The 16,123-nt window shown below is 42.9% G+C and overlaps 1 protein-coding gene across 1 annotated transcript in view; it reads left to right on the forward strand.

Annotated features, from left to right (window-relative positions):
- Positions 1–6: 6 nt before the first annotated feature.
- Positions 7–16,123, forward strand: part of LOC110989186 (uncharacterized) — a 20,019-nt gene continuing 3,902 nt past the window's right edge. Inside the window, exons 1-14 of the mRNA XM_022253370.2 lie at positions 7–290; positions 2,337–3,141; positions 4,276–4,377; positions 5,495–5,660; positions 7,446–7,691; positions 8,063–8,221; positions 8,709–8,955; positions 9,807–10,069; positions 11,116–11,496; positions 11,759–11,866; positions 12,893–13,130; positions 13,239–13,355; positions 14,449–14,591; positions 15,746–15,958. Of these exons, the coding sequence (XP_022109062.2) occupies positions 2,379–3,141; positions 4,276–4,377; positions 5,495–5,660; positions 7,446–7,691; positions 8,063–8,221; positions 8,709–8,955; positions 9,807–10,069; positions 11,116–11,496; positions 11,759–11,866; positions 12,893–13,130; positions 13,239–13,355; positions 14,449–14,591; positions 15,746–15,958 (3,146 nt within the window). The 5' untranslated portion in view covers positions 7–290; positions 2,337–2,378. The remainder of the gene's footprint in view (positions 291–2,336; positions 3,142–4,275; positions 4,378–5,494; positions 5,661–7,445; positions 7,692–8,062; positions 8,222–8,708; positions 8,956–9,806; positions 10,070–11,115; positions 11,497–11,758; positions 11,867–12,892; positions 13,131–13,238; positions 13,356–14,448; positions 14,592–15,745; positions 15,959–16,123) is intronic.

Consider the following 16,123-nt stretch of genomic DNA (forward strand, 5'->3'; position numbering starts at 1 on the left):
TACTCCAATGTGTGCGCAATCAACCGTGCTCCTTACAAAGTATACGAAACTAATTGATTGAACTCGAGCAGCTCGGGTTCAGGGATGGCCTATTTGAGATACAGAATTTACAATGTACTGTATGAATGCAGTGTGTGAAGTTAGCTTACCTGCCATCAGGCCTTGTGGTATTTTACGTGATGTTTAAATTAAATGCGAGTAAATCGCATCAAGAACATGGAGATAGTTGTGGCAGAACATTGATGATGAAAAACTCAGACTCTGACATGACAAACCGACATGAGTGACAGGTAAGCATGGTCACGATGGTCATAATGGTAGACCTCTATTGTATTCACAACGTTTAAAATTCATGAACACTTGAAATCGCTAAGTATTGGGACGTTTTAAACTGTAGACACATACACATTTTCTTCCTCTTTATTATTAAACTATTGTCATGATTACGTATGTTTGTTCATTGGACCTAAGTTCAGGGTAATGGTTTGGGACCAGGCAGTTTTTCCAATCCTTTTGTGTTTATTCCTGCTTTTCCCAATGACTGTTGTTTTTTCTTTTCTGTCAGTGTTCCACTTTTGTACATGTATCACATGTGATTTCATTATGGAGAAGTGAATAAATCAAATCGTATAAAAAAGAAAGTCCTCAGCTCAAGAATGGATTGTTTGCGGTGATTTCATACTTTGCCAAGCAAACCACTCAATCAGGCCTTACATGTACGTTGGGTTAACAGGGCTAAGTCATTCCCAAGCAGGAAATGCAGGATCTGATGAGAACTGTTGAACAAACATGCACATGTAGTTAATTAGGTTTGATAATCCTATCAATAGAACTACATGTATGGTGGGCCTCATGTAAATACATGTAGGTCCCTATAAAAACCCATTCACAATAAACTCATCTGTGACTTTCTTGTGAAAGTTTGACTTTCTGTTTTTTTATGTGAGGGAATTTCCCCCAGACTCTTATCTGAAAAATTAACATCTAAAAACTAAGCTCATTGAAATTTAACTTGTTTTGTATCTTATGACCTAAAACCTATTATACTCAGACTCACAGTAATGTAGAAATGGGACTGGGAAGGCTACATTTATACATGGTTTTGAGAAATATGGAAAGAAAGATAACTTCCATAATCCTACCACACCTCTTGCACAAAACCTCAAAGGCAAAGGTTGTGAAAGAATAAGTCCAAGTGTTCTCAAAGAAGACACAAGGTTTTTTTCTCCTTAGTGTTTCTTCATCAAATTTTTGGTAGTATTCGTGCCACGAGGGCTTGACTTGATCTTGCTGTGGCTTAATCTCTTCTTGCAGATGTACATGTACATGTATGTATGAATCGGGAGTTGGGCACTTGTCACAATCCTAATTACCGCATGTACATGTACTTGAGATTTCATTTCACTGAAACAAAGAGACAGTAAGTAAGACACCCTCATAAGAAGTGTCCGCACATTTTGCTTAACACGATGAGGTCACATCTGATTTTTAGTGTTCCTATCATTTGCAAATGTGTATTTCATGCATGCACACCAGCTCATAGAGTTCAGTTCACCATACCCTAGGGTAGAGTGATGACTTGGCTCAGTTTCTCTTGTAATGTTTGAGAGCTTCAGGTGCTGGTATTCAAATATGGCAGGAGAGTACAGTCTGACAAAGGGCCTTGCCCAATATCCACATAACCGAAGATTTAATTGGTTGTGGAATATTCGAATATTATTTTTCAAATTTGAATATTCGAATGCAAAATTCATGAAAAGGAAGGGAAAATTTTCTTCTGTCATGTTTGTTTTAAATGAGAAAAATGCATTATAGAGGCTGTTTCAAGCAGATTCAAATGAAAAGCATCAGGATCTTACAGCGATTTAAAAAGTAAATGACATGTACATGTATGTATTCATTAAACAATTTAAAAGGAATAGAAATTTTCAACAGGGCAAGAAGTCTTGTTCTTCTCTTAAATATTGCTAAATCGTGGCTGGAGATACATGTACAAGTACTCCTAGATGTGAGAAGCTATTATATTGATCATAATAGACAATTGTGTGCGTTATTGCAACTGATTTTGTATACATGGTATATGGTTTGTTCATCAACAATCTGCCGGTTGGTACAACCGAATATTTGGATATTCGATCAAATTGAAGGTCAAATAGTGAATTATTCAAATTGATGCGGCCCTAACCTAGTTTGACAATGGTACAATGAAATTGTAGAGAAGCTTGTAAAATTATATGACTGAGTCCATGTACATGTAAATGTACGTCTATGATGCTTCGCAAGTTATTGTAATTTGACACAAATTTGAAAGTTCCATCTTGTGATTTTTCTCCTAGGTTTCCAGAAGAGAGCCAAGTAGCCCACACCACCAAGTGAAGATGGCTTTCTATTCATCACAGGTGTTCTTCTTTGATCAGAAGATCATGCTGAAGCGTAAGAAGCGCAGACGGAAACACCCGGATGAGCTTCCACGCAGCTTACGCTTTGCCAACCTCAACCCCCGCCTGGCTGCATTCTTGTCCAGCCAGGAGAGGCAGAAGAACAAGAAAGCCCTCGAGGGGGAAGGCGGGGAGGAGGGGCAAGATGCGGAAGATGACAGGGGGGCGGATGGCCTCCTCAAGCATGGCCACGCCCGGCGGGGCAGCCTGGACAGCCTCGACGAGGGAGAGTACTCCCAGCGGCAGATGTACCACGAGGCCGTGGTGGCCGCCCCAACACTCCTTGTCCAATTGACTAAAATCCTCTACCTCTTTGAGAACGAGCAGCTGGACCTCCCGAGGGAGTTGGTGAACTACCTCCAGAGCAGTTACCGCGACCTCACGGCCGAGGTCCAGTACACACGCTATGAGTGGCAGTGCCCTGAGAACGTCCCCCGGGAGGATGCCAAGGAAGGAGAGGGTGGGGCTAAGAAGCAGTCAGAGGGAGACCAACCCCCGGACGAGAATGGCAAAGAGGGGGACAAGGGAGAGAAAAAGAAACGGCGGAAGAAGAAAGTGGAGGACGGGGAGGAGGAGGGCAGGGCGGGGTCTCATTCAGTGATGGACAGCACCCTAGGGAGTGTCAGGGATGCACAAGGGGGTGCCAGCAGTGTAGCAATGAGCTCATCTCAACGAATCAAACCTAAGACGGAAAAGGGCAAAGGTACGTACATGTAGGCTACAAGTTACTCAGGTTCCCTGATAACTCTCACCTATGCTCCTTTAATAATCCTACATGTTCTCTGAAAGGGGATTCAGGGCTGTTCGACATGTAGGTATTGAAGGCGTAATTATTACATGTACCTTGATAGAGGAACTCGTTATTAAGCCTCAGGAGCTGCATGTATGCCAACTGAAGCTATGTGCATGTACATGTACATCTGAGTTCCAATTTTCAATGCAGTTGATTTCTTTCCAAATCATTTGGAGTCCCTGAATTTTCTGCATATGTACATATGTTTTTAAATACCACGAATACTGAACATTTCATTCTCTTTTTTATTCAAGACCAAAATTATGCATCTCAAAACTAATTTGTGTACGTTACGTTACAATATTCATGGGCACAAATTCCCATTGTGGTAACTTCCTCCTGCAAAGTTAATATTGTCATCACTTTCCAAGAGGAAGTTGCTTGATCGTCACCGGTGACAAAAGTGATATGACTGGTTTCTAAGTCTTTACACTTGTGCAACTGTGTGCCATCGATGGATGCAAGTTGTTGAAGAATGGGCTTATTGTTAATGTTAGGAAAATATCAACCGAGTTTAAGTGGAGACTTTATGGGTTCCCTCTTAACAACCACTTAAACAGATTGTGCATGCTTTATCAGATATTTACAGGAATTAGTGCATTGATTTAATTACATGTAATTCTCCCTCCCAAAAAATAAAAGGGTAAATGATAGTTGTTGGTTGCTGTTGTAGTTGAATGTTGGTAAAACAATGAAAAAGTGGGATCTCCAAAACTGGTCAAGTATGGAATTTTAATTTATGCGGTGTGCACAATACCCGTGATTATCATGATACAATTACATATAGAAACAGATTCTGCAGGATCGTTTCCCTTTTACATGCACATATTATCTGTGACCATTATTACATTTGAAATGGATTGTTCTACGATGTAGTCGTGGCTTTCACGATGTAAAAAAAATACCTTGTGAAACAGCACGCCGTATGCAAGGTACAAGTTCATATACACATCAGTCTAAAAATAAGTCTGTGGGACATGAATTGGAATCAATGCATCAATTGCAAGAAAACTTTGAGCGTGTTAATTTTTTTATGTTCCCTAGTTGACAGAAGGGCATCTACGAGCACCTCCAACCATCGCTTGTCAGTCGTAGGTAAGGTGGGAGGCGATGCAGGCACCGCAGTTGGAGAAGCCCCCTCAGAAGGTATGCCCAGCTATCCTTACAAACTCATTTTAAATGTTTCAATTTAATCCTGGTATGTACAGTAGATGCCTGTTGGCTTCTTGTTTTTTTGGAGGGGATTTCAAGAAATTTTGTTTGTAATACATGTAGCCTTCATTCCAGCTCCACCAAGTCGTGGCATTGCCAAGTTGTCGTTCGTTGTCACCAGTGGCGGACACTGTTTTACAGTGCACAGAGTATTAAACATGTTAAACAGAATTGATTGTGACATAGCACATGTTTTCAACACAGCTGTAGAGGCGCCGTACCAGGCTCGATCTATCTGCAAGGTGTTGATGACCAGACAACTGATTATTCCCCCGCTGTCTGTAATTAACATGCTGAAGCATCTACAGGCTGCTTGCACAGTGTCAATATTAAATCACTTCAAAAGGCAGTTAATAGTGTGTAGCCCAACACAAATATTGACAAACCGTCCAGTGAAACGCACCCTCAAATTAACATTGTTTTCACTTGCTACATTTCCCACTCAGAAATATAGTTTATTTAAGGCTTTCAGCATTCATTTCTCTCAAAAAAATTTATTTGGTGACAGTTTGCTGTCAAATTAAACTGGTCACAAGAAATTCCAGCTTTTGGTTTCTTTTCTTTCTGAAATAACAGTTCTGTCGTCTGATGATTTGTTGGAAAGAAGAATTCTGTGAGCATTAGTAGCTCAAGTCCAAAGATTTCAGGATTATTCATGCTGCCGAAAAAAAAAGTTTAATTACCCTTAATTGTATCCCCTTTTTTTGAATGACCTTCCACCTTGTTTACACGCACATGTGATCATGACATGTACCGGTAGGTGCTTTGTGGTTTTTATTTTCACTGTTCAAAATTCAGTGAAATATTCAGGAGTGGATAATTTTCAACTTTCACAGAGGCAAGAAGGCTTTTGTCCAAGTGCTTGCTCTCACTTTTAAACAGAGTTGATGAAAAATTGGCTGACCACTTGTTTGCCAAGTTTTCTGCTCTGTGACATCTATGTACAGGTACATGTATGTGAATTTCTGGCCCCTACATGTATATGCATGTGAAGCATCCCCACTTAACTAAAGGAACTCATTCTCTTTTGTTTTTCCTTCTCTGTGAACAGTTGTGCACCAGCCCAACTTCCTACAGGTCATTAGCTTCTCCATGTCGTCCAAGGTGTGCGAGGAGAAGGGCTGGATCCTTGAGAAGGAGGAGACGGAGAAAGAGTTTGAGCAGCGGACCGTTCTGGAATGGGCGCGGGAGCGGCTCCAGCAGGCCATGGGTCTAGCGTAAGACACAGAGTTTGTTTGTTTTCTTTTCTTGTTGCCTAATATGTGGACTCCTGTCAGGGACTGTAGTGCTACTGCCCAGTATGTGTCTCTTGTACATGTACATGTAATGTACAGGTGTTGTGGTTCAGTCCATCAAAACAGACAGGTTTGGCACATTGCCAAAGAGAAATTGTACAGCTTTCATAATTACTCACATGCTTTTGAGTTTTAAACTCCCTTTCAGCAGAGAATCACACCTACATGCATTACTAAGGCATTCAATAGACATCATTTTTTCCGTTTCTCGAGTGCAGGAATTGCAGAAATACCCTGGCATCACCATGTGTTCTCTTAATTGTCACAGGCCGTTGCCATGATTAATCACAGTAATTGCCCTTTTGTCCAGTTTGTCATTGGCACAGGTGCACCGCTTGTTATTTAAACCATTGCAAAATCAAGATCCTTTGTGTATTTTTGTAACCGCATGAAGTTTTATTTTGTGGTTGGAAATTAATGCCGCTCATGCCATCTGACTCTGTTTTAATTGGTTTGCTGTTGCTAACATAAACCGGTAGTTGCTAGTGTTGCCTAGTTACAATCCCCTCTCCCTAGTTACAAACATTAGTCTGTAATCAGATACTTTTGTATATGGCTCGACTCAAATACACAATTTCAAATGACAGTGTTTTGGTTTATCTCATGGAGTTTGAGCTGTGAAGCCCAGTTGATTTGGTTCGGACTGTTTGGGGCCATATGGGTATATTTTTGATATTTACATGTAAGTGGTTCACATGTATGACTTGTATGCATTCTCCTCAGAAAGAAAAATATAAAAAAAATATTATTTGAACATGTTGAAAGCTACAGGTATTTTTCATTCCAAATTCTGTTAACCAGTGATTTGTCAAACGCAATCCAGTTTTGTTAGTAGGTGCACATGTACCAGCAGATAATGCCAACAGATATATATTTTTTCAGTTCAGAAATACTTGAACCTTAATCGAAATTCAATGGCCAAGGCAGGCATCGAACAAAAGACAGCATATTATCTGTGTTTATAAATGACTCTGCATGGCCATTAATAACCAGACTTGTCAGTATCTGCTATTACAATGTATACGTCACTAAGCACAGCTCACTTGAGTTCCGCTTGAATAACAGAGACTTAGTTTTAGGCCTTATTCAGCAGAGTAACCTAAAACCATTGATAATAAACACGTCCAGATGGCTCCAGGAGAAGCTGATATGTGAGTTGGAGGTTAGAGATTAAAAAGCAAGTAAGCAGAGCTGTGTTGTAATTAAATCACAGGAGTGGCTTAATCATGCAGTTTATTTGAACTGTTTTCAATTCATTCTGTTTTTTTCCACTTGCATGTACATGTAGATTCCCTACTGTTTTCAGTTCTGTTTTATTCCTACTTGGATTATCTACAATTTACATAAAACTGGTATTTATGGTTTAAAAATTCAAAAATATTAGTGTGTGGGAATAGTACAGGTTCATGTATGTTTGCACGCCATACATGTACGGGTATGCATGTACATGTATTGAGTAACACGAGCTGAAATGTTTTTTTTGCTGGTCCCTAGACCACAAAACTGAACAGTTTTCTGAATGGAACAGTTTCTGAAATTAGAACAATTCAGTCTCACAGATGTGGCTATTTGAGCCAGTGTTTGAACTTTTTGAATATTGAAGTTTGAATTGGTGTTGATAAAAAGTGAACAAAGAAAACTTTCTCTTTCTCATCATTCACGAACATTTTGCATTTATAATGGTTTCTGTATCTCCTCTCATCCCAGAAAGGAGCAGCAGCAAAGAGAGAAGGACGTGGGGCGGGATCGACCGCTGCTGCTCCGTTACTATGGTGACGCCAAGCGGGAAGCCATGCTGAAGTACACAAGCAAGCGAGGGAACAGCAAGCCGCAGAGCTACAGCGCTGGCCGCATCGTCGCTCCCAGGCTGCCCGGCCAGGCGGCGCTGCCGCCAGGCAGCGCCAGCCAGCACAAGGTTATCACGGGCCTGCCAGACGGAACCATGAACGTCTTGTATCCTTTTAACCACTTTGTGTAGTAGGACCTCCAAGCATGCAGGGACTCTGTGTCTAAATGTGGAGGATGTCTTGTTATGGTGAATTCTGTATGTAGTACTCATCCTCAAGTTTATGCACACACCTGTCAGTGCAAATAGAGTCCATGAAAGCCATCCTAATTATGGGCCCAAAATCATTGCCAACACTGTTATGTCAGCTAATAAGTCTTAATATCTGTCACATGCATAGCTGCTACGTGTTATGTACATATTAATCAGTGGTACATGTACCTGGTATCTAACGAGTAACCTTCCTATTTGTGAAAATGCATCCCTGAGTCATTTACAGTGGGCCAACATTTGCCCTTGACCTCACACAATGCCACAGCTACCCTTCGGGCAAGTTGGCCATTATCCTGAGCAAGGCCGGTTTTGGCAGGCCAGGCTACTACACCATTGTGTACAACGACAACGCCAGCCACGACATGCTGGCCGAGTTTACGCCCACCGGTAGAGGGACATGCTATCACCCAAACGGAATGGTCAGGTGAGGTTCTGCCCTGTGTCCATGGCACTTGGATGCATGCACTAACCTGCGGCTTTTGTATCAGGATTTATCAAAGCAGTAGGGGGGTCTTAAAAGAGATTTTTTTTTACTGTCTTTGTCCTTGGTGTCATTAATCTGCTGTTGCAGAAACTGTGTATTACATCAGAAATAATAATGCTAATAATGTTGTCATGAAAACAGTAGGTTTGACCCATTGATACTGCCATCTTCTTGATAGAGGCCATCTGTGCTAGTATTGGATGCTTTGTTCCAATATTTCTTCTTGATGTCTTTGATCAATTATGAGAACTGTGCATTGAGAATTCTAAACTGCCCAGACCAGAATCTGTGGTCACCTTAAAGCTGATGCTCCCTACATAAGAATAGGCCGAGAAATCCTGGACTCTTATTCAACACAAAATCAGAAAGGCTGAATTGATTGTCCAAATTATTTTCTGAAAGTTTGGCTCCAACTTCTACCGACCAGATTTCTCAGCACCGAGAAAATGGGAATGCAGATGGACACCGAGGGTGCGGTCATACGCAAGTGGGAGTGGCCCCTGCCGCATCTGCGCATGGCCACGCCCATCTTCTTCCACCTCAACCACAACATCAGCTTCCGCTGCCACAACCGGACCCAGATGACACTGTCCTTCCTGTGCCACAAGGAGTCGGCCAAGATCCAAGTGGGCCAGGTGCTGATGGCCGTTGATCCGGTCACCCAGGAGGACTTGGTGAGTTGTATTGCATTGATTAATTCTCTATGGGATATTCCGGGGGGCCTTATCTGGCCTTTTTCGTTGTATGGTCCTGGCCCAGTCTTTTTAAATGCAACTGATAACTTTACTGGAAGCAGTTTGTTTCCATTTCTGTGTTTCCTGACCAGCACACTGCATGTTCGTATGCAGACTGGGTTTGAGGTGTGCATATTTTCACTGAGCACCAGGCATTGTCCTTGTACAGTAGGGAATGATTGCAGGGTCGAGCAAAATCCTTCCTCCATATTGGTCCTAAATAGCCAATGTGCCGATCCTGTCAGAGGGTAAGTTGTTGTTGTAAAAACCTGCATGAGGTGTGTTGCTTAGTGATGGACTGCTTTACCCTTTTCTGCCCACTTCCGTGTCGCTTAGCTGTGCTTTCATGCTTAGCTCTTAACTTTCACAGAGGTTAGCTGTTGCATTTGCAGAATTCCAGGCTTTCTGCAAAGTTCAGTTGCGAGTGGGTAGTGCACATGCATACTATGCCATTATCTACCCCTTATTTCATAGAACCCACTTACATCCTTGATCAAGATACCATACATGTAAGTGCACAGACTGCATATGATGTGTGCTGACAAGGGTCAATCCATTTTCCCTGTTTCAATCATGCATCCCCTTTCTGGCAGTAGACGCTGAAGGATCGCCTGTTTCCTGTATTATCGTTTGACCAGTTTAGTTTGTTCATCTGAGAAGTCCAATAGGCTGGAAAAAAGCATGCACATGTAATTGCAGCCTAGTTTGTTATAGAACTATACATATACGCTAGTTATTATTAGAAAGGATTTATAGCAGTCATCTGCAATCACCTTGTTCTGGCTTTTCAGGGTTATCTGGAGATGGAAGAGAATTTTCAGTCCAACGCTGCCAAGGAGAGCATAAGACCCCCGCCGATCATCAAGAAGCCTCCAAAACGTGAGCCGCAGCGCTGGAAAGCCAAGGGCACGCCCATCCTGAATCCCAAAGCGCCCAAGCCCAATGCTTTCAAGGAACAGGTGGCCGAGATCGTCAAGAACCTGGTAATTGAAGACCGGACGGAGTACGGGATACCAGCTGAGAAAGAGCTGACTGTGCTTGCAAGAAAGACAAGGTACCATTTGACTGCCAAACTCACCAGCAATTGGTATAGTGTACCGAAGTGAATACGTCACGCGCACAATTAGTGTGTAAAAGGCATTAGCGCGAGAACCAGCGCGTGAACCAACATGCGCGCGTACTCCATTCGTTTGCACTGCACTTTCTGGTTCGCAGTGACGTCACACTTCGGTACTCAATGCAGCTGTCGTCACCAGAGTGAATCCTAGTGATCCACGGTACTTTCAACTGTCACTAGAGGGAACAAATCAGCAGAGGCATGCCCTGCATTGTTGGGAAAAGTTGACATCGTAGGACTAAGAAGGGGTCATTACGTACAGCTTTCAATGCTGAGGTCATTCGAATTCTTTGTTAACTAGCATCAGTCTCACTCAGATGTCTGCCATCTAAGAGCTTTGGCAGCCAGCAAATTAGTGAAAAAGAATTTTTTTGGGGGGGGGATGAACATTTAGGCGTATGCACTGCATTGTTTATTGCTCCTAATGATATGATAAACACCTCTTCACATTCATTGGGGAAAGGGTAGGACCTACGGTACATGTACATGCTTAAATTAAGAGGACTGTCAAATCTGTCTCTTCATCAGGCATTTACTGTCTGGCACAATTAAAGCATATAGAAGTGTCCATCACAGCTTAAACAAAGCACTGAAAGCAGCAATATCTGTGTGAAGTTGTTGGTGCATAGCTCAAACATTATTCAGGTTTCTTCTGCATACATGTAGATATCACTGGATCTCATGCAATAAATCTTAATGCTGTACTTTCTGTAAGTTTAGTTTTCATAGTTCATTTGAGAAAGAGCACATTGAACTTGTAATCTTTAGTAAATCTCAGTTTGGTATAAGGATGAGAATGAACATTATGTTGGTGAAAAGGTTTGGGGGGGGTTGCACTGGTTTACATTGTGAAATATTCTAGCCTTTATAAACTCAACATTGGCCCCAACTCAGCTTAAGGTTGGGTTATGTAAACATGCATTATTCCGTTTGGTAAGTGTAGAGGAGAAAGTCACATTTTGTGTCTACTCACCATTATGTAGGATTGCCTGTGAGGACTGGATGGACCATTACCGTATGGCAGTCGGAATGCAACTCATCAGCACAGCTGCTCCGTCCAAGCGGAGAAAACGAGGCGTCCAGTCTGCGAAGGCGGCCCCCACGCAGAATTTGGAGGAGGGTGTGGCCGAGGAGGAGCAAGTGCACAAGGCTCAGGCTGCAAAAGCCAGGGTGCCTTCCGCACCGGCGGTCACTTCACACAAGAAGCGGCCGTTCAGCACGGTATCATCGCTGTCGATGGGCAGAAGCAGTCGGTCCACGAGCACACGGGCCACCGAGAGGCGGGAGAGGGTGCGCGTGGATGTGGAAGATCACAGGGGTGTGTCCAAACCAGGCACGCCCGCAAAGTTTTCGACCATAAGCGGGTGAGGAATCAAGCCAGTGCTTGAGGCATTCTGGCAAAAATGAGACAGGACTGGGCGTGGCTATTGTTGTGAAAAATGAAAAAAAAAAACATTTTTTTTTTACTTTCTGGTTTTCAGGTATTGACCTTTGACACTGTCAGCAATATTACAAATGCTGTATTGTACTCAGACCAGTATGACATTTGATATAAACTTGTCAACTCAGTCCAATTTGCAATCCAATCGTTCTGCATTCAGTTGTTACATTATCTCCTGTTTGCAGGCATGTGGCTGGCAGTGGTGATCGGTCTCGTAGTCCAGCTAGCAGGATTGCCATGTCCACTGTCAGCACTGACAGGAAGAAACCATCTCCGCTAACCGGCTGCCCTGTGTATCCTTGACAACATGCATGCAGACCCCTCTCCTCGTCCCATTAAAAAGATGTAAACTTGGGGTTGTTTCCGTTTACTGGAATTCCTGTTGACCGTGTAGATGGCCACTGTGTGAGAGAGCTCAAGTGCAGGTGGTTTCCCATGTGCATTCATTGACTGGTGTGGCTCCGAATGCAAACAAACCAGTGGTCTTTTTTCGTCCCACTGAAGAGTTGTACAGGCACGCAACTGTTCCTTGAATCAGCGATTTCCTTGTTATTCACTTCACACTTCAGGCTACTGAAATTTGAAAACACTTTACAAAGTCTTGTAAAGATTGGAATTTCCTCATTTTTTGTCTGAGTCGAAGTTGCATGCCTGCGTGGTTGTAAAAACATGCCGTATATTATTCACTCAATGTTTCAGTGAGTTTTGTGTTCGAGTAAAGTTCCACATACGAGAAAGCCCGTGAGTTTGTTATAAGCGCATAGAATTATATAAATGGAAGAACCACACGTCACTTAGTCTTTATCCTGAACCATGAAGACGTCATTTTTTAGTGACCGAAATGCTTTTTTGTTTTGTTCATTTACCCTTCTACATTGTTTGCATGGTTAATATTTCCGGTACATACACCTTTTTAAAAGTAGCGCCAATACTGAACTATCAATTAACATACTTTCAGGTGGACACTGGGTATGGTACCATTGTTATGCCTAACCCTAACGATCCCAAACCAGCCAAACTCCAACACCAGGGTTGGTTGGAATGAGTACAGCACTGGTATAGTGGCTGTGTTTTATGTGGGATTAGGCATACCAGAAATAAACAGTCTGTTTATGTGCACAGTTATATTATACGCTGTTGAGATTTGCAAGGATGAGGAAGCTTGCTAGTAAATCACCCTAGGGAGTTAGGGTTAATGCCAGTAGGCATAACAGTATAAATGACTAGCATCCCATGGTTTGCTCGTCCATTTAACATGAGCGGTATAGTGAGAACACTATACACATAAAGCCACGTTGTCCTTAACAAGGTCACTGCAGTGCACTGCGGGCGGAGATGCTGGGTGATACCATAGCAACTTGCCGCTGCAGCCGCCACCGCATCCCCAGCATCAACGACCTGGAGCTGGAGCGTTTCCTGGCCTCGGAGGTGCCTCGGTCCCAGCTGGTCGTGGTCTGCATGACGTCCTCCCTGCTGCCAGATGGACTGCCGTGCGCCGACATGCTGCTACACTTGTACGAACGGCAGAATAAGAACAGAACCAAACCATGCTACCAGGTAGGGGAACATGTACACTGGGCCCACACTACATGCAGGCAAGAGGATTTTTTACTCTTTCCAGTGTTCAAACTTCCATAATTTCCTGTCTGCTTGTTTCATTTCTAGAGCCGCAGTGATCCGTATCGATTATTCTTGTACGATGTGGCGGTAGCAGCCCAGTACACAAGCAATGATATACCAGAGCTCTTCACCCGACACAATGCCGTCCCAGGAATGTTTCTGGTAAGTTTTTGTGAAATTGAACATTTTTTCAGATTCTCATTTGTATTTCTACATCTTACCGTGCTGGGCAATTTTACCACAAATCAACTTACACGGTGATAGAAATACCTCATAATATGGCCCGGGAATGTTTGGACTGCATGTTGTTTCAGTGAATGAACTACCCAAATACTGGGTGAAAATGATGAAAGTTGATCGAGAACAAATGGCCAGGTGTAGCAGTTTTACAGATACAGGCAAATAAAACCAAACACTCATGAACTTCTGTGCAATCAAATGTACCAGATTTTATTCAAATTTAATCGCAAATGGCCAGCCAGTCTTACATGTACATAACATTCATTGAGTTGTCTGTTAAAATATAGCACACTGGAAACATGCTTGGGGTGATTTGGCATGCTGAAATTGACGAGTCACGAGCAGGATGCTCATACCGTAAACAGTCACCATACCTCTGACAGTTTGCCCAGTCTAATTGATAGAGGGCCATCATGTGGGTGGTTTTGAACAGAAGATGGTAGCACCTATAGTTTTCAAGACTTCTGTGGTTTCACATCAAATCCACCGGACAGCAAAAGAAACTTGCCACTTCTGTCAAAGGCCACACATAAAAATTCACTCCATAGAAATAAACAATTTTTGTACACAGGTATGCTGCAATACCCCTTACTAATCACATGCCCAAAAGCAAGTGATTATCTTTATAACAAAGAAGAAATTGACATGCACAGCAACTTGATTACTGAATCAAAAGTCACACTCAAAAGCACTCTCCACCAATCAAAAATGACCCTTGAAATGGACAACATTTTAAACAACCAATGACAAAGTGAACACCTGTTTTGTCAAAATGATGTGCATGAGTGGTTTCTGTATAGGGATGCCATCCTTACTGACTATGCATACACATTATTGAAAAGTAATGATTGTGACTTCTTTATTTCATCCTGTGACATTGATTTCTGTGTAAAACTTAAGGCTCACTCTGTTACATTCTGTGACTTTTGACTCAGTAACCTGGCACTGTTTCAGTTTGTGCCTCAAAACAAAGCACAGCAAAAGGTCTTAACAAAACATTACTTCAACCCAACAGATCTATGCCAACTCCAGGCTCCTGTTTTGCGACCACATCTTCAACGGCTACGGCAATGCCAGAAAGGACTTTGAGAAGCAGATGTTGAAATCCAAGCGGGATGCCACACTGGGTAGAATACTGCCGCCGGACTTCCACTTCAGGTAGGCCTGGACCCCCCCCTCCTTTCAGCTTGTACAGCGTGCACTCCCTGAAGTCTGCTTTGGCAGCGAACCTGAGTTGACAAGCTTCTTAAGCCTGCAGGACAGACATCTATACACGTCTGATGCCCTGATGTTCTGTACACCCATGTGGGAATTCTTTGGAGCCAGGAGTGTTTAACCTGAACTTGATCACTGCCATTATAGCAAATATGTGCTTTGTGCTGGTGCCTCGGAGTGTTGCAAACTATTAGCTTATCATAGATATTGTAATTACATTGTATCATACAGTCAAACCTTGACATAGTGGCCACCTGCGGGACCGGCTGTTTCCAGCCACTAGGGCAGGTGGCTACTATAGCAAGGCTGTACATATGTACATGTACATGCTCACAATATACATGTGCATGTACATACACAAATTGGTGCCACTGTATGTACAAGTAAACCCTCCATTTGAATAATACATGTACCAATAACAATGCTGATAAAATGTGTCAGTCTGAGGCAAAAATTTTATTTTGCATGTATCTCTTGCTCTCAAGACACAAGAATGGCAAGAAGAAATCAGCATACATTTTTGACATTTGTTTGTGATGTAGGCCTTACACAAGTTGGACACTTCAAATCGAACTCAACGATGTTAAAAACTAGCTCACAAACACTTCACATTTTAATACAACAAACGTTGCAGCAACGTTGCATGTTTCATGCCAAGTGAACGATTAGTCTGTGCGCTCGGTGTCATTTGTCAAAAATACAAGCGTACAGTCTGGGAACTAAACAACGGGGAGAATTTCAAAGTCACTAGAGGGTCCACTTCGTTTTTGAGGCCAGAGTACAAAGATTTACACTGCAATGTAATTGTACACAAATGATTCACTCCGGGCTGGCCACAGGCTGCATTATGCAGTGGCCGCAATAGCAAGACATGGTTACAGTATGTTTACGTGAGAATGAAACGGGAACCAGCTAAGGCGGCCAGTTTAGAGAGGTGGCCGCTATAATAAGGCGGCCGCAACAGCAGGTTTGACAGTACTGGTGGCATCTGGCTGTATTTTGGGCCAATTTGTCTCGCTTTCTTCAATACTTGAGGGTTTGGGAGCAAATATACCATCCACAAAATATAACCTGCAGTTGATTCCTCCCTGTCACAGCCCCACCTATGGCCGTCGTGGACCTCGCTCTGCCTGGGGCGGTGAGATTGGGGGGGCCAGGGAACGTCGGTTCTCAGGCTTCCCTCGGCTACACTCTAGCCAGGGCGGCAGCCAGCAGAGGTCATCATCAACGTCCAGTCTCGACCAGCAGAGCAGGTCGTCCAGCACCGTCACCAGCCTGGAGCAAATAACGCTGCTCAGGCCCGGGACAAGGTAGGCATTCCAAAACTGACTTCTCGTTTGCTCTGCTGCTGAAGCTAGAATGTTTCTTTCCTCGTATGCTGGCATGTGCCAATTGGAGTGCAGTCAAGTAATCACAGTGAGCATATTAGGCTGTTGGTAATTCTTGGTGTGCATAAAATTATGTGCATGTATTAA

This window comes from Acanthaster planci, linkage group LG04 (assembly GCF_054643075.1).
Source record: "Acanthaster planci isolate LZ-2023a linkage group LG04, COTS_SCS, whole genome shotgun sequence".
Classification (NCBI taxonomy): Eukaryota; Metazoa; Echinodermata; class Asteroidea; order Valvatida; family Acanthasteridae; genus Acanthaster; species Acanthaster planci.